At 38.4% G+C, this 25470-nt stretch overlaps 1 protein-coding gene across 4 annotated transcripts; it reads right to left on the bottom strand.

The window, feature by feature from the left end:
* Positions 1–882: 882 nt before the first annotated feature.
* On the bottom strand, positions 883–25225 carry LOC119140675 (activated RNA polymerase II transcriptional coactivator p15). 4 transcript variants are annotated; one of them, XR_005101675.1, is made up of 6 exons: positions 19112–19146; positions 17605–17677; positions 15702–15821; positions 7106–7214; positions 5405–5508; positions 883–4675 (listed from the first exon to the last, which is right to left on the bottom strand). XR_005101675.1 is itself a non-coding variant. In XM_037372216.1 (5 exons), exons 2-5 carry the CDS (start codon positions 17674–17676, stop codon positions 4596–4598), a joined length of 381 nt encoding a protein of 126 aa, XP_037228113.1. In that variant the 5' UTR covers position 17677; positions 25207–25225; the 3' UTR covers positions 883–4595. The 4 variants fall into 4 exon arrangements, 3 of the variants coding, with proteins under 3 accessions (XP_037228113.1, XP_037228112.1, XP_037228111.1); XM_037372216.1 differs by lacking the exons at positions 5405–5508; positions 19112–19146 and adding an exon at positions 25207–25225; XM_037372215.1 differs by lacking the exons at positions 5405–5508; positions 19112–19146 and adding an exon at positions 19452–19554.
* Between the last annotated feature and the right edge of the window lie 245 nt (positions 25226–25470).

Genomic DNA, 25470 nt, shown 5'->3' with positions numbered 1-25470 from the left:
CATGCTGGCCAAGGAGGCATACATTGTGCTTCTTATTTAGCCTTATGAAATAAACCTGGAGATTTCCAAGAACATGTCTGCATTGCACCAACTTTTGCAGTTTTACAGCAAACTCTATTCACCTTTAGGATTATAGAGCCCACCTCCTTCCAAAGGACAATAATGTTTTTAAAAACTTGCCTCTTCAACCCAACCTCGGTTCCTACCTCATTTGCCACCCTGTCAATAATGAACATATGGATTCATTCAAAGCAAAAAGTACATTGAAAGCCAAATTAAGCAGATGTTACAAACATTTTTGTTCAATGAAGCACCATACCAAGGCAACAGCTGTGTCACCAAGTTCTCAGCCTTTAAGTTATCCTCATGACTAATGGCACGTACCTCTGCTCACAAGACAGCACAATTTAAGCTTCCTTGATAAACCATCACTGAACCAAGTAACATTTATTTCAGTTCTTCAGCAGGTGTCCTCACATTTTTACATAACAATATTGAGTATAACAAGCTTGATTCACAACAGGAAAAACATTGCCTGTCAGATTGCTCTTCCATATGTAGTCACCAGAGCTACAGTTAAAGGTGAATCCTACCAATAGAATGGATGGCAGCAAATGGAAAATAGGTAGGACACTGACCCTGTATCCAAACTGTGTATCTTCCCTTTGAGCCAAGGTCATTTCTGATCCTGTGGCTATAAACTGCTAAACTAATCAAAATTACTTGAAGAAAAACCTGTTTGGTTCAAGGCTACAATCAGTTAATCCACTCCCTACAGATCAGTCACAGCAAGCATACAAAATCCAAATATCCTTCCTAAAGAAGCCTACACTATGACCAATGATAGAAATAAAAAAAAAAAAAAAAAGCTTTCACACATTGAATGTATGGTTACATTTATTGTCAGATCAAAAAGAAACTCCACTCAAAAGATAATCAGCCATTTTCTTAGTAGCAACTTATCAGGCACTTCTCTTTGGTGTTTGAAAGTGTGTTTGTATCTGCTGCTTCCATATTCACATGACACTTGTTCTTCTATCATAATGAAAAACTTCTATCCCTCTGGGCTAACATAAGCAGCCACCCACCCACAAACATGGGCCATAAGTCCATAAGAGATGATTTTCAAATTTACAGATTACAACACTTGCAAGAAACAAATTATGAAAATGGCTATTTAAGAAAAAATAAGTTTTAGTGCAGCTAAATTTCTATTAAAAACAACACTATGTCAACAGAAGTCTTGATTTATTTCCAAGTGCTCAAACTGTTATTACACATATGCCATTTAACTACTTTTTATTTGAACATTAAGGTAATTACAGTTGGAGGGCACATATTTCCAGTGGCGCCTCTGCAGTAAATACCACCAGAACAAAACATGAAACATTCCACATGGTTAACAATATGACATTTGAGTTACCAGAATTACAATAATAATTTTTTTTGCTAACAAATCACATTAGTACATAACTGGGGCATTTCCTTTAACAGAAATATCAAACTTAGTACTGTATGCTTAACTTCAATATGAACATCTCTACATAAGAGCAACATTGTACATGACAGTGATTCAGCACACATATGGTGCTTTGGCAGCTCTAACTGATGTATTTTTCCTCCTAAGCTCTAGAATAGGTTTATTTTATAAAACATATTGCTAATATGTCAAGCATAAATATCAACAATCAAATTCATCTTTCGTTTGCCACTTCAATGGGAAAGGGAGCAGTGTTTATCTCACATTACACAGTCTTTTCATACATGCAGTTTTCTTCCATGGACGCTTCTACATGTACCTTAACTACCATTTTGTCCGCAAGAAATTTTTTTTTATAAAAAAAAAATGTTAATTTTCTTTTCAAATTAGAAAGACTACAGCCATAGACAACTACATGACAAATCACTACCAACTATTTATTTCAAAATAACATTAATGTGCCACATTTTTATCACGTAACCAGCACATCAGTCACCCAAGGTGCAATGAATTATCTCGAAATTAAACATGTCCCATTTTGAGTTCATCTGTGAAACTGACTAGTTTATTAGTTACCTTTTTTGTAGGACATTCATGCAGACATTAAGACTGATTCAGGTAAAATATATATTTTATCATTATTACAGGCAGAAATAACTGGCAGACGGAAAATATTTTTAAAAACACAAGCTAAGTAAAATGAAACTGCTAAGTTTTCTCAAGTAATTATCACAAATTCAGCAAGGCTGTTATCTATAAGAGGAACTAATAGTTCTTGTTCAAAGATATGTTAACCATCTCTACCATCAGTTTCCACAAGATAACTAATCACTACATTAAAACTTTTTTCCCCTTACTCCCCCAAAATGAATGAATTTAATTCTCCACCTTCCTGAATACAATATATTGTACTCTGATACATAACTGCCATCCAATGACCTACTACCACAGTAATCTAAGTGAGGACAATGTTCCCTTTATTGTGATAACCATGCACTTTAAAAGTAGCTCTTTGAAAGCTGAGGTAAAATGGGTGAAATCTGGTTGCAAATTTTCAGATTTAAAGGAGAAGGAAAAAAAAAACCCCACATACATACTGCAAATTGAAATCAACACCTAGAATTTGTTGATAGTGATCTGAAGCAATTTATTTCATTCACTCATCTGAAAATTTTAGCAGATATGTTTATTCTATTTGGTCCAAATATCTCTACATGCTATTAAGAGTCACTCAAAAAAGAATGTTGTGCCCAAAAATGCAGCTCCTACCACAAAAGATCTCTTCACCCTTTTATTCACCTTCAAGCAGAGTTCTTAAAACCTCATATTTCCTGAGCTATACAAAAACATCTTAATTTTATTTGAAATATGCCAACAATAGATAAGTCAAAGAGCAGGTGGAGGCATTCTGACATAACATTTAAATTAATATATAGTTAATTTGATGAAGTCACCCTTCAATATCCATTTGTATTTAATTATAAACTCTGCAGCACAGGAACAATCTGTATGGCACTTAGCAGAACAGGACTTCCATGCATGTCTGCAACAATCACATTAATATATTCCAAAATTAAACAAATAGTAAATCCTTTATTTAAAATTTAAAAAATACATTAAATTTAACATCAAATGGGAAAGTTACAGCCAAGCCATTAAGCTGTACATTCACTAGTGTCTTGAAATGTCAGTTTTCATGAAGTTGTTTCATCTTTTTTCAATTAACTATATTAAGTCAGAAAATAAACTTCTCCAATTCTGCTAACATACATTTCTTCACTGTAGTTATTATGTATCAGCTAACTTCGATCTTTCATTGTTAACTTCTGTACTGGTGAACCCTTTATCTCTCCAAAGTTCTATTCAATCATCATATTCTCCCTTCTTCATTCCATAGTTTGTGACACCTACCAAACAGCCCTTCAACCAGGGCAGCATCTAGTCTAATAGATCTTCCACTGGACAGAAGCTTGTCTTACCAGAGTAGTACACTGGTAAGAAGCAAAGGTCTCTAGAGTCATGATCCACTATGTACCAGCACTCCATTGTAAGCACAAAGTATTTTCTGTAGATAAAAAGAGTTGTGGACATGTAAGCCACACAAGACAAGCAAACTTAAATGGTTTGGGTAGGCGGTGCAGAAGCATGGTAGACAGATATTTTGGCTGAAGCAATTTTAACCCTGTTTGGCTGTTTAACAGGTGTTACAGCCTAGTTTAAGCACTGTTGTTTACACAATACTCTCTAACGAACAAAAGCCCTACAAAGACAGGTTAACTGTTCTTTTCTATAAGCTAACTAGTCAGTATGTGTTCAAAAATTAATTTAATGCAAAACTTGAAAAAGGTACCTAATAACCACATTTGGAGCTTTTAAATATTACTCTACTCTGAAGTATATGTCTATTACTATAAAAGTTTTTGCATCACATTCTAAAATCTAGGGTCCAAGAATGAAGGCTAATTGTATTTTCTAAGTCAAGCAGATTATAGAAAAATGGGAAGAAATAGCACGTGGCTTGTGTTCAAGTGTTACTGTTTAGCATAACACTTCATGCAAGTAATGCAAAAAGTCTATATACTCAGGACTGTTTACATATGAATAAATATGGTAAATTAGCAAATAGTGTTTAAGATTACCTACAAAAATGTGTTTGACCAGGTATTCACTGTTTGTATCAAGTCTTAAAGCAGAAATCTGCCAGGGTAATACAGTATGAAATAAAAGAAAAAAAATTAAGTGGAGACATTTTAATAAATTGCCTCAGAAAACAAATTCATATTTACAGTTACTAAACTGAAACTAAAAAAAGACTAAAGCTATTGATGGCGTTACTGGCAAAAACCTTCAAAAGGCCCTAAATAATAAGTAAAGCATAGGTATTTATTTAATACCATGAGGTGAAAGCAACACCTTTCTTTTTAGTAAAGTATACACAAATAGCCTCACTTAGAATACACTTTTAATGCACATTAAAAAAAGTATTCATCTTAGAAATAGTTTTGCAATCCAAATATACAATAGCTTGGAAAACAATATTTTAGAAAACAAAAGCCAATGTAAAAAGACCACTTAAAAGAACTAAAATGATAAAGGTTTCTGTATGGCTCTGTATTTACAGTTTTCTTACTGCATCATCAATATCAGAAATCTGTTCCTTCAGCTGGTTCCACTGTTCTGGATTTAAAGAAATACCTGAAATGCATTAAAAAGAAATACTTAGGAAGAGAATTGTAGCGCAGGACCTTGTATAATTACTGTCAAGGCTGGTTTCATACACAAAGTCTATGTCACAACTATTAATATTTAAGCTATCTCAAGTGTAACAACCATCTCAATTACAAAGTTAAAACTACTCATTTGGAACACTTCAGTTTAACTTTAGACCTTAGCTTATCTCTGGACAAGTTAAACTTATTTTCTCAGTAAGTGCAGTATAACAAATTTATTCACAAGCGTTAGGCTAAACACAGGAAGTGAAATACAGCTCTGGCCTTGATAGAAGGCAGCACAAAACAAATGTAGGAAATCAATCTTATTCCTGTTGGCTCCTAAAAGCCATACCTCTGCAGACTGAACTTCAATGCACTTTTAAAGTACCATAATTCTGGGGTTTTTTTTCCCCTCTCCTGTTTCTTAAAGCACTTTGAATAACATATAGTATAAAGTAACATTTTGGAGAGACTATTTCACTCCCTAGCACTCAAACCAACATGGAAGTTATTTTTTCACTTCAAGTTCACTATAGCCTCTAGTGACATTCAAATCAATAATTATTCAGTGCCCCACAACCCATCTCCTCAGTTCTAAATTTGTACTTCCTCAAGTTCAAGCCCAGGTATGCTTCCTTCATGCTTTAGTCTTATCATTCTTCCCCTAAAATCTCTATACCAACTCTATGCAAGTACAGACTCACAGGCCTACCTCTCATACTCTCTTCAGCAAGGCTCTTCTACTATTTACCCCCACTCTCCCCCCTCAGTGATCAGGCTTCCTTCATTGCTTTCGCCCTGTAGGTGGAGCAGGACCTGAAAACAGGTGAAATTTTGAATTCCATTTTTGGGGCTCATGACCTTTTTTTCTTCTATCATCACTGCCTTATCAGAGCACCACTTATCAGAGCAGTGAACAGTCTGCATAGAGCTATTCTAAGCAGTCTTCCACTATTCTTTAGAGGGCAGGTTTCTTTTGAAAACAGGTCAGTCAGGTGTGCTAACCATTATTAGGGGACCAAATGACATCAAGATGCCTCTGAACAACATCTCAGATAAACTGCATGCAGTTTAGACCTGCTGTCAGAAACAATCCAACACAACAATTCTAAACTGTTGGACATTTTTTTTCCTATGTTTTATGACACAATTTCAACTGTTCATAATTATTTTAGGATAGCTAGATAAGGGGCTTATAAGTGCATCAATGGAACATAAGATTCACATACTGTATCAGATTATTATTCATTTTATCCTAATAAAATTCAGATCCTTTTGCCACATTGATAAGCATTTCTATCAGCATCATGTAATCTTTGTCACTTGGCATACCCATCAGGTTTCATTGTAGTTTACCATTCAAACTGCATATACTTTTGATATCCACCTCAAAACACAGCAGTTTGGATGTGTTGCTGCTACTTAAAAAAAGATTGCTTCAACTTTTAATGACTTCAAACCAATACATTTTTCTGTACAGCACCAGTGTACCTGTTCATACAAACCCATTCTCAGTGGTTATTTAAGAGCTGTTGAAAGTGTTTCTCAAAGCTTTCCAAACATTTATTTGCTCCTGGACACACTAGGAGAATGTAACAAACCTCATGGTGGTTCTACATTAAATGTCTTCAGTCTCCATGACAGGAAGTTTAACACTTACCTCTTTCCTTGGTGCAATAGGAAAACTGATTACAAGTAAGTTTTACCAACATAAGCAACATGACATTAAGGAAAGCACTACTACTGCAACTATTCTCACATCCCTATCTTGCGGGTGGCAAAGTTCTGAAAATGGTTTAGTGAAGGCATGCCTTAAAAAAATAGGTATGGGAGCAGCAATTAAAAGGTACAATGGCTTATGCTGTGTTGCACAATACCAGAACTTGACCACTTGAGGCATTTTCACCTGAACTAAGAATCTTGAAATATTTTTTACAAAATTATTCACATTAAACATTTTAATTATTTTAATCTAAAATTTGATAGAAATTGAAGATCATCATTGTTTTAAAGAAATTAACATCTTACTACAAATTAATTACTTAAATATTTTCATTGACTTGAAATAAGAATTCAAACTATAATAAAAGCAAGAAATAGAGTTAAGTTAATGGGAAAATGTACAGCATGTATATAAGTCCCATACCAAATTTGCTTGTATTTCATACTTTGTTTTCCATAAATCATGGGGGATCCATTTAGGAAAACAGACTCAGACCAACAAAACTACTTTGCCTTTTGTTCATAATCTACAGATAAAACTAATCATTTGTCAAAATATCAATTATGAAAAAGGAAAATTATTATTATAAAAAGACCATGTAGCAACAAAGTATAAAAATCTGATACATAAAGTTCTCCAGGAAACTGCAGATGATGTTTTAATACAAAAGAACATGAAGCAGAACAATACCTTTTCTGCCAGGTTTCATTTCACCTTCTTGATCCATCCAATATTCTCTAATATCAATTAAGACTTTCCCTTTAAAGTCACGAACACTGACATACCTCATTTTGCCAATCTGTTAAAACACATATAAAAATTTTTTTAGATATTTTACATATTACAGTATTCACTTTTCTCAGCAGTATCAGACTTGGACATGTGACATTGCACACCACAGCTTATTTTAGACACCAGAGAAACAACTAGATCAAGAGCTTAATCCAGAGTAATCAGTAGATAAATAAGTAATGACAATATAAATGGATGAACAACTTAAAACCAGCTGAGCATTCAATGCAAAAGTGGCTCTCCTAGAATAAACACACCTATATTCTTAACAAGTTTACCTCTTACAAAACCCACTAATTTACTGGGTTTTGAAATAAAATTTTGCCTCTACTATAACCATCTTTGTTAGTAACAGTTAGTAAACAGGGAAGAGGGAACTGTCCTCAAATCCAAATTAGTCCATTCCATATGTACAGAAATCAAATTAGATATTCACATAAGATAAGTACAATTTCTAGAGGGGGTTGTTTGGGATTTTTCCCTTCCTCCTTCTCCTTCCCCCTTCCCCCCCCCCCTTTTTTTTTTAACACAGTAAATACAGGTGGAAACAAAAGTAAACCACCAACTGTCTCAAGCCTGCTCCCAAGTCCTCATGGCACTTTACTGCAAGCATGGTTAAGACTATTGTACTGTATCAGATGGGGGGGGGGGGGGCGCGGCGGTGGCAGACATCCAAATCCTTTAAGTTTACCAGCATATAGCACAGTATGAAATTACTTTGGAATTTTGTAGTTTCACACCACAGTGGCTTAACTGAATTATGAGGGCTTCTTTTTTCTTAAGACAAGGAGGGAAAACAAAGGGGAGGGGAGGAGAAACAACAGGCACATTGACAACTACACATTACACTATATATTTAGGCTTTACCCTGTTTTTCCAAATTTGTTAAAAAACCCTATTAATTCACATAAATTCAAAGTATAATGTGAATTTAAGAATCAGAAATTAAATAATAAAAACACAATTCATGTAAGAAATTCTTAGTATTCTCTATGAACCTTCCGGATACACTTTATAAAGAACGAACACATTATAAAGTAAACAATTTTTAAAATAGAATATTCCTTCCTGATAAAACATTAGTTTTAGTTTTCAATTTCCTTAATTTATGCATCTTGCACTTTTACATAATTTAACAGGGGGCCAAACATCTTACTAGCATTAAGTCTGACCAGAAAGCATGAACTACTCTCCAATCAACTAAAATATTCTACAGAGTTAAGTCATAAAAGCTATTATTTCACAAAATATATATAAACAAGTATGCTGTTTGCTTAAGGTAATTTTTCTTCTTATGCAGATCATGCTAAATTAACTCTAATTTTTTTAAAACAATTGAGACATCTTTAGATACTATAAGTCTGAAGCTGTTGTTTTCCTACTTCAAAGCATTCTTTATAAATGAACAAGTTTATAAGACAGTATTTTCAGACTGATTTATTAAATACTTTTACAGTACTACAAATTTAACATTCAAAAATAAGGTATGATGTCACAGTAGCTGAGTTGTTTCAGACTAAATTTGGACTTTAGGCATGGTACCATCAGCACTGCTGGCAAAGGATATCCTAAATAGCCTACACAAACAATTATTGGTTTCACCCTGTAATGCTTCAGTAACTTTTAAGGTCACCTATAAACCAGCTTCAAGTAGTAGTACTCCATAACATCTTTTTTTTTTCCCTCAGGTCTATCAAAGAATATTAGTGCATTGACAAGTAATTCCAGATTTGCTCTAAGAAATAAAATCTGATACAACATAGCAGATTATTGCTGTGAATACAGTAAAAGAGTTCACAATTTGAATATTAAAGATAAAAGACTACACATCTTAATTCAATTACGGTAAGGCAAGGGGCAATAATACAAAGTACACATCATTTAGTCAGTAAGTTTACCTTAAAGGTAAACAGTTCCACATGAAAATGCTGAAATTAAGGTAGGTTTTACACCACTGTCTAAATTTCAGCTGAATGCTCACATTTTATTTTGAATGTTTAGTTGAACTCTATGCAGAACAGTGGCCACTGTTAAAAGCTTTAAATAGGCTTCTAAAGTACAGTTTAAAAGCCTCAACCAAAACATCAATTTACTTAAGTAAATCTACGTTTCTTGAAGTTCAGTTATCTGCAATTCTGGCATCGAGTTGTTTCTAAACAATTTTTGTTCATGCAGCAGCTGATAGTCCTAGAATAATTTCACTGATCTAAGACACCTTTGTATCTCCATAACCACATTAGTGTTCCAAGGGCTGTATTAATTTAAAGCAGGTTAGTTACTGCAGTTCAACCTTCACAGACAAGTTCATATGCTTTTTATTAAATATCACAGCTCCTTAAATATACTATTCTATTGAATTAAATCAGAATACATTAAAAACATTATTTCTAGGTTTCCATTTCTTAGAATAAGATGCACTGAACTGAACCTAGGTTTCTTTCACAGCTATGCAACTGACTTCCTGTATGAGTTTCAGCAACCATCATCCTCACCAATTTTCCTCCGATTTCCATTTTGCCTTGATTAAACTGTATACGCGATGTGGAAGTAGAAACAGCAAAAAAAGCATCCTTCTTAGCTGATAACTATATGTATATCATTAGAAGAAGCACAATAAGCTAATACAAACTCCTAGAATAGAGTCCTGTTGACAGCTGAGATCTGCAACACAGCAAATTAATTCTGAAACTTAGATGATCAGCGATGCATTTCACAGTCAATCACCTTCCAGAGCATCACAAACATTTATCTGCTTTCAGGAGCCTATAATCAGTAAAGACATTACAATGGGAAACTGAAGAACTTCTTTCTCACAAGTCAAAAAAGCAAATTCGACCCAAACAAAAAAAAAAAAAAGGTGGATGACAACACAACAGGGGACACAGGACACACACAGCAACCGGCAAACTATTTTTCAAGTATAGTTTCTCTGAAATGCCTGATCACATCATGTGGTTCCACTCTGAATAGTCATTAATACCATACTCTGACAGCATAAACAAACCTTAGCCAAATCAGGCATAGGTAGATGACAAGATTTGTCAAACTAACCAAATCAAATGATACAGAACTCACATTGGCTGAAAGCCAGACGGCAATCTAATGTATCAACACTAAACCCTTCCACATTAACATGAATAATGCTTGTCCTTAGGGCCTCTAGTAATACATCACAAACGGGAGTAAGAAATTCCTGCACCCCAACTGTGTCCAAATCCTTTAATAAATTATAAAGAATACAAGGCTACCTATAAAACCTAAAAGAGCCAAGACACGTAAATAAATAAAATACACTGTCTCTTATACTGAATTCCCTCCTACTTAGAATTATTCTATTCTTCATAGTTAGTTTCAAGAATACCTTGAACACCAGCATTATTTTCAAACAAAAATAATAAAACATAGATGTGGATAACTGGCTAGCTGAAAAGGGTCACATAGACATAGTCCAGCTGGCTGGACAAAAATGCACATCGCTCTCAGCTTATCTGAAGTAAAGCAAAATACACTGTCTTTGGCTGTCCTTGTTACACAGTAACAGGAAGATTTCGGTGGGAAAAGAATGTTGCAGGTGGGAACAGATAACTATAGAAGAGAAACTAGGGGCGGGCTTGGTATTTAGGCAACTAACCAATAATGAGCTTAACTTTTGTAATATGTATGAGCTAATTATAACAAGGCATAAAAGGTGACTGTAAGAGACAATAAACGAAGTCTGCTGATCACTCATATTGAGTGACTGTGTCTTCCCTCCGTCGCGACAAATGGCGCCCGAACAGGGACCCTAGAGAGGGCTGAACCTGCGAGCCACGGTTCGACGGAGATTCGACGGAGATTCGACGGAGATTCGACGGAGATTCGACGGAGATTCGACGGAGATTCGACGGAGATTCGACGGAGATTCGACGGAGATTCGACGGAGATTCGACGGAGATTCGGGTACCGGTGCTGAAAGCAGCGCAGGAGGCGGAAGGGCACAGTCCCCGCGCCCGGGAGCACCTACAGAGGGTCCCGCCGGCCACGCGTCGCCGAAGTCTCGCAAAGGCTGCAACAGCGCTGACGACGGTATGGAGAGACAAGCGACGTACGATTCGCTCATATGCTTTTTAGAAAAGCTGAGCGTTCAGGACATAGATTGTAAAAAGGAATTCCTCGGGTTATTAGCGTATGGGATAGCGTCCGTGACCCCCGCGGCAACGGCGACGCGCGGCGCGCGGCCCGGCAGGCCCCTTCCCGGCCGCGGTTTCTCTCCAAGGCGGCACCATCCCCCCCCCCTCCGATCGGCGCCATGGCGATGCAAGCGGCCAAGCGAGCTGACATCCGGCTGCCCCCAGAGGTCAGTCGGACCCTTTATATTCGGAACCTGCCGTATAAAATCACAGCGGAGGAAATGTATGATATGTTTGGGAAATACGGACCTAGTCGACAAATCAGAGTTGGAAACACTCCTGAAACAAGAGGAACAGCTTAAGCTTCTCAAGGAAAAATACGGAATTGATTACAAACCCACCAAAAAAAGTGCTTCAGATGTCCCCTACAAGAAATGGGTTTCTGCCTTGAACTAGCAAACATCTCTGTGTTTAACGAGAAGCCTTTTTGCCTTGATGGAGATAATTCTGTATTCTGTATTTATGCTGTATTCTGAATGTGGAAATTGGTTGGGACTAGGAGGCTGGCTTAAAGGCATTTTGCAAACGGGATTATTATTTTTGATCATTATTGTAATAATAGTTTTTTGATCAAAACCAGCCAAAATTATTTGTAAGCATTAGGCATATCTGAAGAGAATGCCTTTATTTGAATCAGCAGTTAAGGTGTAGTTTAGTCTGAGGCTGTGGTTTTATCTGCTTCTGGTGAATTTTTGAAGTGATGAAATCAGAGATACAAGGTATACTAAGAGTTATGAGGTAATAAGGTAATAATCTAAGTAAGGGTGCTGTCTTTTATATCTACAAGTGCAACATGCTTTTATGTAGCAGAGAGAAACTTTAACAATAATGTTGCTTGAGCGAGATGTGCATGTGACAACTTGGGAAAAGGGATATCACAACTGGAGTGCAACAGTGTTTCTATGTCTGGCAGAGTGAAATCTTTCAAGACCTGAGTTTAGACAGTCTAAAATAAATTGTTAGTATTCAGAAAACCCATCTTAGGCCTCTTTTGCTTACATAGTGTTATGGAAGTCAACTGCTATTGTAGAGAATTAATGATTTTTTAATACATATTAACAAATACTACTATTTTAACTTGAGGCAGTTGAGTGAGAAATACTCACGTGTAGCATTTGAGGGAATGTCAGCATAAATCGCACTTACAGTAAGACTGCATTTTTAATTACTGTACTCGTTAAGATTCGATGATGCCATAAGGCTAAGGCCTTTTATCACAGATTGGTTCTGAACTAAAAGGTGTGTGCACATGTAGATATGCACATTTGTGTTATTTTCCTTAATTGGCTACAAAATAATATAATTAGGTTGGGGACTAGATCTTGGGAATTTGTCTATTATACTTCTGTTTGTTAAGGAACGTGCATAACATACAGCACCCATGTAGGCTTGGCTTGTGGCACAGTTGTCAAATTTAGCATAGACATTCAGACAGATAAGCAACGTACTCTTCTTGTGTGTATCACCTACAAGCCATTATGGCTTAGTGTGTAAATCTGTATGTAACTATTGAAAAATCCCCTTATGAATGTATATAGCTTAGAACTAATTTTTCCCCTTTGTTAATTCTTTGATATCAATGAGGTATTCTTCAGAAAATGTATGGACTGGTTGGTTGCATAAGGGCAGTTGTTATTTGGACAGAAAATTGTTAATGGTCAGGGATTTTCCACTAAAATATTTGCAAATATTCCTAGTCAAACATCAGTTTGGTTTCTTTTGGGGTTTTGAGCTTGCATTATTCCATGTTCAGAACTTTAAAATTACCTTTGAAGTTTTTAAACTTTGTATATCACTGGAACAGAAAGAGCATCTATATTAAAGCTTCAAGCTAACTTTATTTTTCAGGTATTTCTGGAATTATACTTCTGAACTGAGATTTTATAAGTTGGCTGTGTATTTTCCTGTGTTAAAACGCTGTTATTGAAAATGGTCAACCAGGCCTATGTCGCCCAAAATAAAAACGGGGGAATTGTGGATAACTGGCTAGCTGAAAAAGGTCTCATAGACATAGTCCAGCTGGCTGGACAAAAATGCACATCGCTCTCAGCTTATCTGAAGTAAAGCAAAATACACTGTCTTTGGCTGTCCTTGTTACACAATAACAGGAAGATTTCGGTGGGAAAAGAATGTTGCAGGTGGGAACAGATAACTACAGAAGAGAAATAAGGGGCGGGCTTGGTATTTAGGCAACTAACCAATAATGAGCTTAACTTTTGTAATATGTATGAGCTATTTATAAGAAGGCATAAAAGGTGACTGTAAGAGACAATAAACGAAGTCTGCTGATCACTCATATTGAGTGACTGTGTCTTCCCTCCGTCGCAACACATAGATCTTTATGGAAGTGCTAAATCTTCTGAACGCAGTAGTCACAATGAGCTCAATACTAAGGGAAGTTGTATATTTTAAGTACACAGCCCAAAGGTGTATTAACAGAAAACCACTAAGTTTCACATCATTTGCTGCTACTTCCACATACAGCATGGATGCTACAAAACTTCTGACTATACTATGAATGCTTTACAGCCTGATTTCCATCAACTGAAGCCACTTTAAGGTTGTACTGCAAAGTCACTTGCACAAAGATCATTTTACTACCATGGGGAAGCAGAAAGGAAAGTTTCTAGTATTACCAATAGTCCTAGATCAAACAAAACCATACCCAAAAAATTATGCAACTAGATCTTCTAGCATGCTCCTGGGGGGGGTGGGGTGGGAAGAGAGGAAGTATCCTCAGACCTACAGTGCTATTTCTACACTGAAACAGTTGCATTTTAGTTAACGCACATAAGCTGATGTACCATAAAAAAACCCACAATGCTTCACATAACACAACGAGCAATCTAAAAGACTTATTGTTGAGTAACTAAAAGGCAGGCAGAAACTAAGGAACACTGATTGTTTAGGTCAAGGTGATATTGAAACATTTTTCTGTATTATACTCAACACTGGAAGAATCCTGCTCTTATCAGACTAATGAGCCCTCCGCTGTCTGTTTTTAGTAACTTTTTATTATCTTCAGTCAAAAAGGTTGAAAGAAAACAGAGCACACAAATACTTTTGCTTTTATTTGAGAGGGTGGTTGGTTTTTAGCTTGCTTTCTTTCATTGGAAGAACATTAAAAGTTTTAACCATTTTCCCTAAGGCTGGAATTTCTGAACCTATTACAAACATAGCATAAAGCCTGTATGTTGGTTTTTTTGAGTTCTAACTGCAGTTCACCTCATTAGATGTAGAAGATACTATCTCATTTTCCCTGCATGAATCAAAGCATGCCCCAACAGAACTAAAAATATTATATTATTCCTTCAATGGGAAATCCAGGCATTGATACCTAGTGTCTTAAACTGAAGCTGTCTCTCCAACTATACATGAACGGGAAAGAAGAAATTGATACTGTAATACAGGACAGTTATTTTTAATGTATCAGTTAAGCAGGTCTTCATTTTTTTGCACAGCTACAACCCAAAAACATTTCTTATGCTTTACTCTGTGTTGGGACCATCTTATTAGGCATCTCTCCCATACCCTCTTCTCAAACTTAAGAATCCAAGTCTCTAAGAATTTAAATTCCTTTCCTATCTCCTGCCCCTTTCAAGCCAGCTAGTCACAGATATTTAATAAGTCATGATCCACACCCCTAAAACAGGTAATGCTGAGCTACGCATATTCTTGCGCAGCTTTCAGCAGACATTGTTACTGCCTCAGCTAACCCCAGGAATTCCAATATCCTGAATTCATAAATGCTTCTTGCTACTGAAAAATGTACATTCATCCCATCTTAAAAATAAGGACAACATAAAAAATAACAATCTTTTTTGGATGTTCAGCGAGAAAAATTTGCATCATAAAAGAACAAGCAAAATTTATTCCAAGAGAACATCTTGTAAGACAGAAGCCAAGTTGCCCTTGACCTAGTTAAACAGGAATGAAGATTCCATGCTTTGGTTTCCAAGATCCTTTCTTTCAAGGGGCCTGATTAAAAAAACATTTCCATGTAGAGACCATCCTGATGTAATATTTACAGTATATTCATGGCAAGTGCTGTATTTACAAACAAAATGACTAACCAGAGAGTTACCATGGGCAAAGACATGAGGGTTAGGATAAACTGTCACAACTCAGATTCTTTTATTCTACTGAAACCTGACAACACTTTTTCTGAGCATCTCATCTGCATGCTAGCATCATAATCCCCTTTGGCCAAGGCTTCAGGAAACCAAGCACTATGCTATCAAGATATTCAGATAGCCACATAAAATTTATACTGAATATGATGTAAATTGTTACCTTAACTAGGCTCTAAGAGTCATCAATTTTACCTGAAACATATTCTCATCTCTGTTATTGCTTTGCTTAGAAGAAGCTGCACCTTTTGAACTTTCACCAGTCTTTTGTTTCTTTACAGGCTTTTCTGGAGCTGCTTGCTTTTTCCGCTTTGCCTTGGAACAAGAATTAAAAAAAAAAAAAAAAAAAAAAGAGAGAAATACATGAACCACAAATCATTTTATAAATTCCAAAAAAGTTTATGTTAGAGGTCACAAACTACTACTACACAATACACATTATCACCTTCCTTCTGTGAAGGCAGGAATCCAATACTGTATATTTAGACTAAATTTTTTTTAAAAAAAAATATCTTCAAATGAGCCTATTTCTGTTCCCAGTGAGGTTTGCCATAACATTTTGGCTTTAAAAAGAATTATATATCAAAATACACTTCAAAAAGCCTATTCTTTTTACGCAGTAATATTATCAATGTGGCTCAGTAGTTTTAATTAAAACTTTAAAGTCGGATGGAAGTTTCACCTTCCTTTCCACTGAGTGCAATGAAAAATGCAGGACAGCCAACAACACTTCTAAAAAAAGAAAAAAAAATAGGTGAGAGAGTCATAATGAAGAAAGGATATGGAAATAAAATCCAACAGGAGCTTGGCTTTTTGTGTTTGTTTGTTGTTTTGGGGTTTTTTTTAAATTGGAGTCCAATCTCTGTCGATAGCATGATAAATTAAATGCGTTTTTAAAGCATTCAGATAATATCACCTGTAAATCAATTACTTTGCTAGCAGATGCTACAAAGTTACATTTCTACTAATGATTATATAGTAATCATGCCCACCCTAAGGAAGGAGTAATACAAAGATACTAAAAATTAGTTTCACCTGCTAGAATCATATTGTAGATAACCTCTTTTAAAGACAAACAGTTCCAACAAATATAGGAGGTTGTCATAGAAAAAGAAAAAAACCCAAAAAACCCAAAACCAAACAAACAACCTTACTGCCCACTGAAGCAGACTGTTAAGACTATGTCTTTTTAGGAATATGTTTCCCTAACAACAACAACAAAAAAAAAATAACCACCTGGCCATTTTCTCTTGTATTAAGATTTGACAAAACACATAATTTAAGTGCAACCACATCACATTTGAACCAATTCAGTGAAGCAGACCAAGTTTCTTTGCATCCTGCACTAGAAGACCTGATTGTCTGCATTACCCCCTAGCATTTCTGAAAAAGTAAGTTCACTGATGTATTCAATTTTTGTTTGTAACTACTGGTACATCTATACAAACTTATAAATTAAATAGCTATTAAAAATATGTAACACTAAATTTACGCATTTTAAACAGTCAACGTTAAAATTATCAACTCTAAGACATTCCAGTTGGCTCAGCTTTTAAGTGAGAAACTATCAGATAATATTACAGTAAACGTAAGAATCTGAAACAGAACAAGACATGTGAACAAGATAAGCAAGTGGCACGTGGATGACAGGGCAAGCAGAGGTTTTTGTTTTGTACTTGCAAGTAATCCAGATACCAAAATGAAGGGGAGCAGGGGAGTGTCCTCAAAATTAATCCAAATTCTTGCCACCAGAGGCAGCTTATACAGAAGCCTTGTATCACTTGCCACAAAGCAGCAAAGAATTCCAGGAAGCTTGTGGCTACATACAAAAAAATCCTGAAGCAAGCATAATACAAATAAAGAAAAAGTTTACTGCAAAGCAAAAAGCATCCACCCCAAACCCTAATCTTGGGGGGGGGGGGGGGTTGTTGAATTTTGTTGTTGTTTTGGGATTAGAAGGGCAGTTTGGGGATTTAAGTGTCTAATAAATCATACAGAATGACATGGATTTTGTGACATAATGCTCATCTAATTCCTCTAGCACCAGCCTGAAATATAAGAGTTAATACAGTAGTTATAAACTGCATATAATGTTCACCTTTTTGTCAACTTCACTATCTGAGTCACTAGCAGATGAGCTTGAAGACACAAGTTCCTTTGACTTAGGCATTCTAGGAAGAGAAAAATAACATGAGAACACTATACAATGAATATGTCCCGTTACGGCTAGAAAGCCATCTCCAAACCTGTTTGTAGAGGCTCATCTTATTCAAGATGCTCCTGAAGAACTTTCCTGCCTTTTCATATAAGCTTTAATACACATTGCAGATGCGATCTCAAACACTCTTCCCTCATGTCCCTTCCCCTTTTTGTTGCAACTGCTTTAAATATAGTTGTTTAGATTCTGAACTGTTTACTACAAAGGGACAAATTTTCACCAGTTTCATATACCCCCAAGTATAATAGAAACTATAATGTAAAAAATATAATACTGTCCTCCAGTTGAATTCTCAATATTACATCCATAAATATAAACAATTAAGGCCCCAGCATTACCTATATTCTCACATGGGTATTTCACCTAGTTGAATTTGCAAGCAACAGCTGCATAATCGTCATACACGAAGCTAAAGTTGCCATCAATAATAGAAAAGTCTTTAAAAACATCTTAGTTGCAGTGAACTACAGTACTGCAATTAATATTTCCACTGCAGCTTTACTACATCAGCTACTAGAGTCTCTTAATTTGCCTGGCAAGCAGACATTCAACTTTCCTTGAATGCATGCTGCCAGGTGTGCTTCTACATCTCACTAGTATGCAAACACGTGGTTAAATATAGCAGTTGAACATCTTGCCTGCTACTAGAATCTCTTTGTAACAAATAAATAGCTCATTTGTTCTTTCAGAATAAAAATAAGCATCATCGGAATAAACTATATTTAAAAACCCTACATCTAGGAAAGGCTTATAAAAGATTAAAGCAGTACATCTCAGGAAAGGAAAAGGAATAATTGTTTTTTAAACTGGCAATGAAACCACGTGCAAAAGAAAGAATGGAGTCTGAAAAATGCTAATGGATCAATGTGGTTCCAAAGCAGGGCCAACTCTGTAGTAATAGTTCGGAGCACAACGATAGAAGCTGTAGCGCTGAAAATGAAACAGGGTATGGAAAACACACATAAGCCACTCTACACCAATATTAGGGAGTAACAATATAGAGGAGGGTGGGGGCGGAAACTGGAGGAAAAAGAAGTAGGAAGTGGTGCATGCCCCTTGGGAGAGGCTGGCAGGCAGAGCCTGAGGAGACACCGCAGTACTGGGGAAATCGAAGGTGAAACGAGACGGGCCAAGCTAAGACGATGGAAAAGAAGATGAGAAATACAAGCGAATACAAGCTAAAAACACCAGGTAGGCGAATCCCAGCCGCCCTTTTCCTCCCCTCTTCCTCTTTTCTACGGTTTGTGTTACCCCCTAGTGAAAAGGAGCAAGGGCCCGATGGGGGAGGGGGGAGCCAAGGACGCCCAGGTCCTCTCAGGGCAGGGCGACAGCAAGAGGGGAGCAGTTTACCGGCAGCGAAGGAGAGGAAAAAAAGCCACACACACACACAAAAGGATCGGGGGTCATCAGCGGGCAGGGTCAGATCCCGGGGGGGAATGGAGCCGACCCGGGCGGTTCCCCACCGCCATTTTCTCCCTCATTGAAATCCTCTTTGCTCCCCCAACATGGCAGCAGCTCCTCTTCCCGCCCCAGGCCCGCTCCACAACGGGGCGTTCCTCCCGCAGGGGACTACAGATGCTCAAAGAAAAGGTGAAGACTCGCCACACAGTTACGCAGCGCACTTCTGTGTCAGGCCGGAAGGTACCGAACCCCCGACAGTCAGAGGTGAGAGATGGAGAAAACAGCAGTAACCCCCACCAAACACGAGGAGAGATACCAATACTCACATCCTACTCCGCACACAGCTTCTCTATACCACGAGACAAACAGAAGTGATGCATCACACAATCCCCGCCCTTGACCTGTACCACGTGGAACGAGGCGGGGGAAGTGTTTAAAGGAGACTCGTCCCTTTGTTACTCGTTCCTACTTCCCACGCTTAGACTGGGGCAGTAGCAAAAAAAAAAACCCACACCAAAAACAACCAACAACAAAAACAACACCACAAAAACCCCACCAACCCAAAATATGTCTTTCATGGGGTTAGTCACCGTATCCATCGCTTCGCACCAATCGAGGGAGGCCTGTGAGGCTGACAGCAGGGCCCTGCCCGCAGCCCAACCAGAGGCCAGACGCTGCTGGGGCTGCAGCTCCACGGAGTGTTATGTGGGGAGGGGGCTTTGTTAGTAGGGGGCTCCCAGTGCTCGAGGGTGAATCTTTTAGTATGCTAATTAGGATAGTTCATACATAGTTTAAGTAATTTTTTTGTCTCATTAACCCTTTGGTTTCTCCTTGAGTTTATCTTGTTATGCCCCAGCTTGACATATTTATGGGTTTTATTCCTTCTTCATAAGACCATGTTTTATTAACTATTTCTAACATCCTAGGTTTTTCAAATTCTTTCTTGTTTTTCATTATAGGTATTTACATATTTTGTCTAAATTTCAAGTTAAATAAACTGGCCTTCTATTAACCACATATCTGTGAGCCAGTCAACTACAATTCCCCCTTCTGAGACTACCTAAGAATGCTTTTCTTTAGATAAGTCTCACCTTATCTCCTGATTGCATTATCAACTTTGAAGAACATCTACAGATACATTGGATCAATACATAAATGCATACGGACACTAACAGTCCAATTATTCATGTGTTTAACAGCGTTTTTAATTTATGTGGTTAAATCAGGGAACCAAGATGTTAACCATTTCGATGTTTCTTCACATCCTAAAGAGGTATTATCCTTTTGAATTTCATGTAAAATTTTAGTTTGTTTCCATATTTCATTCAAATCGGTAGAAATGCGTCCACTTTGATCCACATATACACAACAACCGGTATTAGTGCAGTACACACTCCCCCTTGTGAAGCCAAAAGCATATCTAAAGCCATTCTATCTTAAATTGCAATGTCAGCTAATTGTCTAACTTCCTGTTGTAAAGCCCCAGTGGCATCAGCAGTTTCATTCCTGATTTTTTCTATACATGTGTTACGGAAAGGTTAAGATTTAATCTTAAGAAGTAGTCATGCATTCTAGGTTCAAACAGTTAGTATACCTTGATCGTTTGAAACTAATCTTTGTATGCTTATAAGCAATAAATTTAGGCTCTAACAAAAAGGTAGCCCTGGAAGATGAAGGAAAACTGGCCCAAGGCCAGTGATTCCAGGCCAAGAAAGAGTAAGAGACTGAGATGACCTGATTTAAGACCGTATATGGGGACTACAAAGGAGAACTCTAGCCAACTGAATAGAGGAGTGGGCAAATTTTCAGGCCGTTGAGACCACTGTAGACCCCCTGTCCTGGTTTTGGCTGGCATGGAGCTAACTTTCTTCTTAGTAGCTGGTGCAGTGCTATGTTTTGGCTATGATGTGAGAACAACCTTGATAATGCACTGGTGTTTTTAGTTGTTGCTGGGTAATGTTTATATGAAGTCAAGGACTTTTCAGTTTCTTGGGCCTTGCCAGCCAGAGGGCTGGAGGGACATAAGAGACTGGGAAGGGACACAGACATGTCAGCTGACCTGAACCAGCCAAAGAGGTATTCCATACCATGGGATGTCATGCTTGGTATATAAACTTGAAGGGTTAACTGCAGCCTGGGGATCGTTGCTTGGAAACTGGCTGGGCATCGGTCAGCAGGTGGTGAGCAGTTGTACTGTGCATCACTTGTTTTCTTTTGTCCCTTTTCCTTTGGATTTTATCCTTTCCTCCACCTTTCCATTATAACTGTTGTTATTATTATTCTTACCTTTTTATTCTGTTTAATTTATTAAATTGTTCTTATCTCAACCCTTGAGTTTTACATTCCTTTGTGATTCTCATCCCCAGCCCTCTGGGCGGGGGGGAGCAAGCAAGTGGCTGCGTGGTGCTTGGTTATTGGCTGAGGCTCTGGATGATTGGGCATGCACGAGGGGGAGGAAGAATATTATAATTAGTTTTGGGTAATCTCATGAATATGTATGTTTTTTTCCCGGGAAATTTATTAAATATTTATACATGTACTGCATAAAAAGAGCTACCTAAGAGAAGGAAGCTATGCACGTTAGGTGGAGCGATCCCCCATACATCCAGTGCTGCAATAAAGGATGCTATATTGGTTTTAAGGAGTTTCATAATTCCTGGCTTCAGTGACACTTGCAGAGATATTTACAATAGCTTTTCCTAATTCACTTACTCCTAGCCACAGAAGGAACCACAGAGCAAAAGCTGTAGGTCTCTCAATTAGTGGATACCAGCCTCTTTTATGTCTCTCTAAATAGGTTCTCAACCAGGCTTTAGAATCTCATTTTTCCATTACTGTAATGCTCAGAAATAGCGCTCCTAATGTACGTATTCCTGTCTTTGGTAAATTTTTTCTAACCTTTTCCCCACAAAGCCAATACCAGTCTTTTCCTTCTGGAATAGGTCAGGACTTTTGAAAAACTCCCTCCCCAATTAGTTTGAAATGGACATTATGGTCCCATGGACTTAAAAGACTGTCCTGGTTCCCTTTAAGTGTTGGCAACATCAAGTAAAAGAGGACTGTCACCCTTTTAGTTTATTCATTTCTATTTATGAGAAGTCTGTATACTTCTAAAGATATAACAATGTTATTATTCCTAATAATACAAAATATAATAAAATGCCTCCCTGTATACAATCTAAATAAACTACTGATCCCCAATTCATCCAGGTCAAGTTCATTAACTCCGTGTTAATTTCCATTTCAAAGGTCCAGTCTCTCTTGACTTCTACTCTTCCAGAGGGCCACTCTTCACTCGAGTATAGTGAATCCAAAAGTCCATTCACTTTACCTTGATCACTGTGGGTGTGATTAATCATATCAAATATGGTACTTTCCAGCATTCTTTCAGGGGCTCCTATTTCCAAGTTCTGATATAAACTAGATCTGTGGTTGGAAGATATGTACTGGGGTGTCCAGAGGTACAGCTGCTCTTTCATTCAGGTACCAAAGCATATCCTGCTTTTTGCTGTGCATTGTCCATAAAGCTGCTTCCATGAGTGAATTACTCCTAGTTCAGATTCTCTAAGACAGGGGTCCTCAAACTTTTTAAACAGGGGGATGGAGCACAGATGAAGTGGCAGGAGGTCATCTGCAGCTGCTTGGTTTCCCCCCACCAACACCCAGCATGGGGGGGGCAGCACACAGGGAGGTTCTGTAAATACCAGGGGACAGATTGAAAATCCTGGGGGGCCATATCCAGCCCATGGGCCGTAGTTTGAGAACCCCTACCATAAGAGTATATATTTCAGATCTGATTGGCTGGAGTACACCTGTTCTATGACATATAGACAATCATGTTGCAATACATGATTTTCATTAACATGGAGTAGGGTTGCAGGTTTCAGGATGGAAGTCGCCTTAAAAGAGACATCATCTTGTTCAATCAAAGATGCTTGATGTTGAATCAATCTGTTTGAGAACAACCAGTGATGGCCCTCCTACTCCAATACTGCCTAAGCAGTAATACAGCATAAGGCACAAACCCATCAATTGTCCCAGTCAGTTTTCAGACTTCCAAAAGGGCTAGGGAAAGGTCAAGTGGCAGAGAACCCTCCCTGTTGTAGCACAAACTAATAGGTTGCAACAAGGCTTTTTCCCATCAGTCTCATTCTACTATCCAGGCTATTCCTCCTTCCTCTATCTAACCCCCTCTCCCACCATCCTCAGTGCTATTTAACTACTTAGCAGGAATGAGCTACAGCTGCACATCATCCAGGTCAATCAACCTATGCCTTTGAGGCAAGGCCACAGCTGCATATTATCAGTGCTAATCAACCCACCGCCTTCATTCTTCTACACCTCCCCAGACAGGCACCAGTCTCTTCTTACTGTCCTGCAGTCCTGGGGGAGACTGGGGATGGCTGCACTCACTGTTTTGCAACCTGAGATCAACAGGACCCTGATGAATTAGTTAAGAACCAGGGTTGCTGTTAAGGCGTTATGAGTGCTTTCCCTGTCTGGACCTTGGTACTACTAGCAGAGGTGTCTGAGGGAGATGCTCTGAAGATGCCATCTGAGTGCTTAGAGGAGCCAGCAGGGTGCCCTTAGCACTGATGGGATGTTCCACGCCAGGATGGCTGTAGGGTTCTACTTAGCATGGCAGGGAAGGAAGCTATCAGTCCCCTTTGTGGGGCACCTGAAGCAGGCTGCCCCATGAGGCCCTATCCACCCCTGCAAGGACTCCTTGGGGGCTGCTGGTCTGCACCCTACTGGTGAGGTTCACTTCCTGCTAGTAGGAGGGTGTCTGTCTTTCTGTTTCCCCTGCCCCAGGCATCCCCAATGACCCTGTGGTTGCTGGGGTGTCCCTGGTGACCGTGTGGGATGTGACCCATTTAGGGTGTGACCATGGTGACTTCCATGGCATGTGAGTCTCTCAGGTGACCATGGTGACCCCATGGAATATGACCCACCAGGGTGACCTTGGTGATCCTATGGGAAGTGACCCCCCTGGGTTGTCCCTGGTGGCTATGAGTGCTGGGACATCGCTGGCCTGGGAAGGGGCAAGCAGCATGGGGCTGCAAGGGAAGCAGCCCCAGGCCTTTCTTTGCCAGCCTCTTCTGGAGTTACTCAGTTTCTCTGGAGACTTGGTGTTGCCACCACCACCTCCTCCTCATCACTGGTGATGAAGGTCCCACTTCCCATCACTCAGGCTGGGGAGTCATTCATGGGCACAAACTGTGTGACCAGTCTATCTTCCTGCATGTGCAGAGAGGCAGATGTTGGCTTCAGGGCTGTCAGTGCAGTCATTGCACCCTTGAGCTTCAGGTTCCCACCTTCAAAGTGATATCATCTTGTTCGATCAAGGATGCCTGATATTGAATCAATCTGTTTGGGGACAACCAGTGATGGCCCTTCTGCTCCAATACTGCCAAAACAGCATGAGGCACAAAACCATCAACTGTCCCAAAGTCAGTTTTTGAGCTTCTGTAATTAAGAAGACCGTTGCTGCCACTGCTCTGAGGCATGCTGGCCATCCCTTGCTCACTTCATCTAATTGCTTAGCGAAGTATGCCACCAGCCTTTTCCAGTCTCCAAGGGTTTGAGTTAGAACTCTGAAGGCCACATGTTGTTTTTCATATACGTATAAAGTGAATGGCTTACTCAAGTCTGGCAATCCCAGGGCCCTCATAAGTTCCAATTTTATAGTGTCAAAGCTTTTACAACATTCAAGAATTTCTTCAGGCCCTTTGATAGCAGCATATAACGGTTTAGCAATTAGACTGAAATTTGGTATCCACAGGCGACACAACCCGGCCATTCCTAAAAATCCTCTTAATTCTTTCTTTGATTTTGGAGGGGCTATGCGGCATATCGCCTCTTTTTATATTGCTCCCAATCTTCTCCCGCCCTGCAAAATCTCAAAACCCAGATATTCTATGGGAAGCTGAGCAATTTGTGTGTTTTTTTCTGTGATACTTGGTACCCAGCAAGTCCCAAGAAATTCAGTAAGCTAATGGTGGCTGCCTGACATTCCTGTTGCGTCATGGCTCCCAGTAGAATATCGTCTACATATTGAAGCAAGGTAATCAAGAATCTTACCTTGCCAATCTTCCGATTCTTTGGCCAATACATTACCAAACAGAGTAGGGCTATTCTTGAATCCCCAGGGTAACACAGTTCAGCAGAGTTGAACTTTTTGTCCTGTCGTTGGGTTTTCCCATTCAAATGCAAAAAGCTTTTGACTCTCCTCCTCCAGGGGTACGCAAAAGAAGGCATCTTTCAAATCCAATACTGTAAAATCAACATTGTTATTAGGTAAAGATGATAACAAGGCATAAAGGGTTTGGAACCACAGGCTGTACG

Source organism: Falco rusticolus, chromosome W (assembly GCF_015220075.1).
Source record: "Falco rusticolus isolate bFalRus1 chromosome W, bFalRus1.pri, whole genome shotgun sequence".
Taxonomy (NCBI): Eukaryota; Metazoa; Chordata; class Aves; order Falconiformes; family Falconidae; genus Falco; species Falco rusticolus.
Note: the sequence above shows the minus strand (reverse complement) of the source record. Positions and strands in the feature narration are given on the sequence as shown.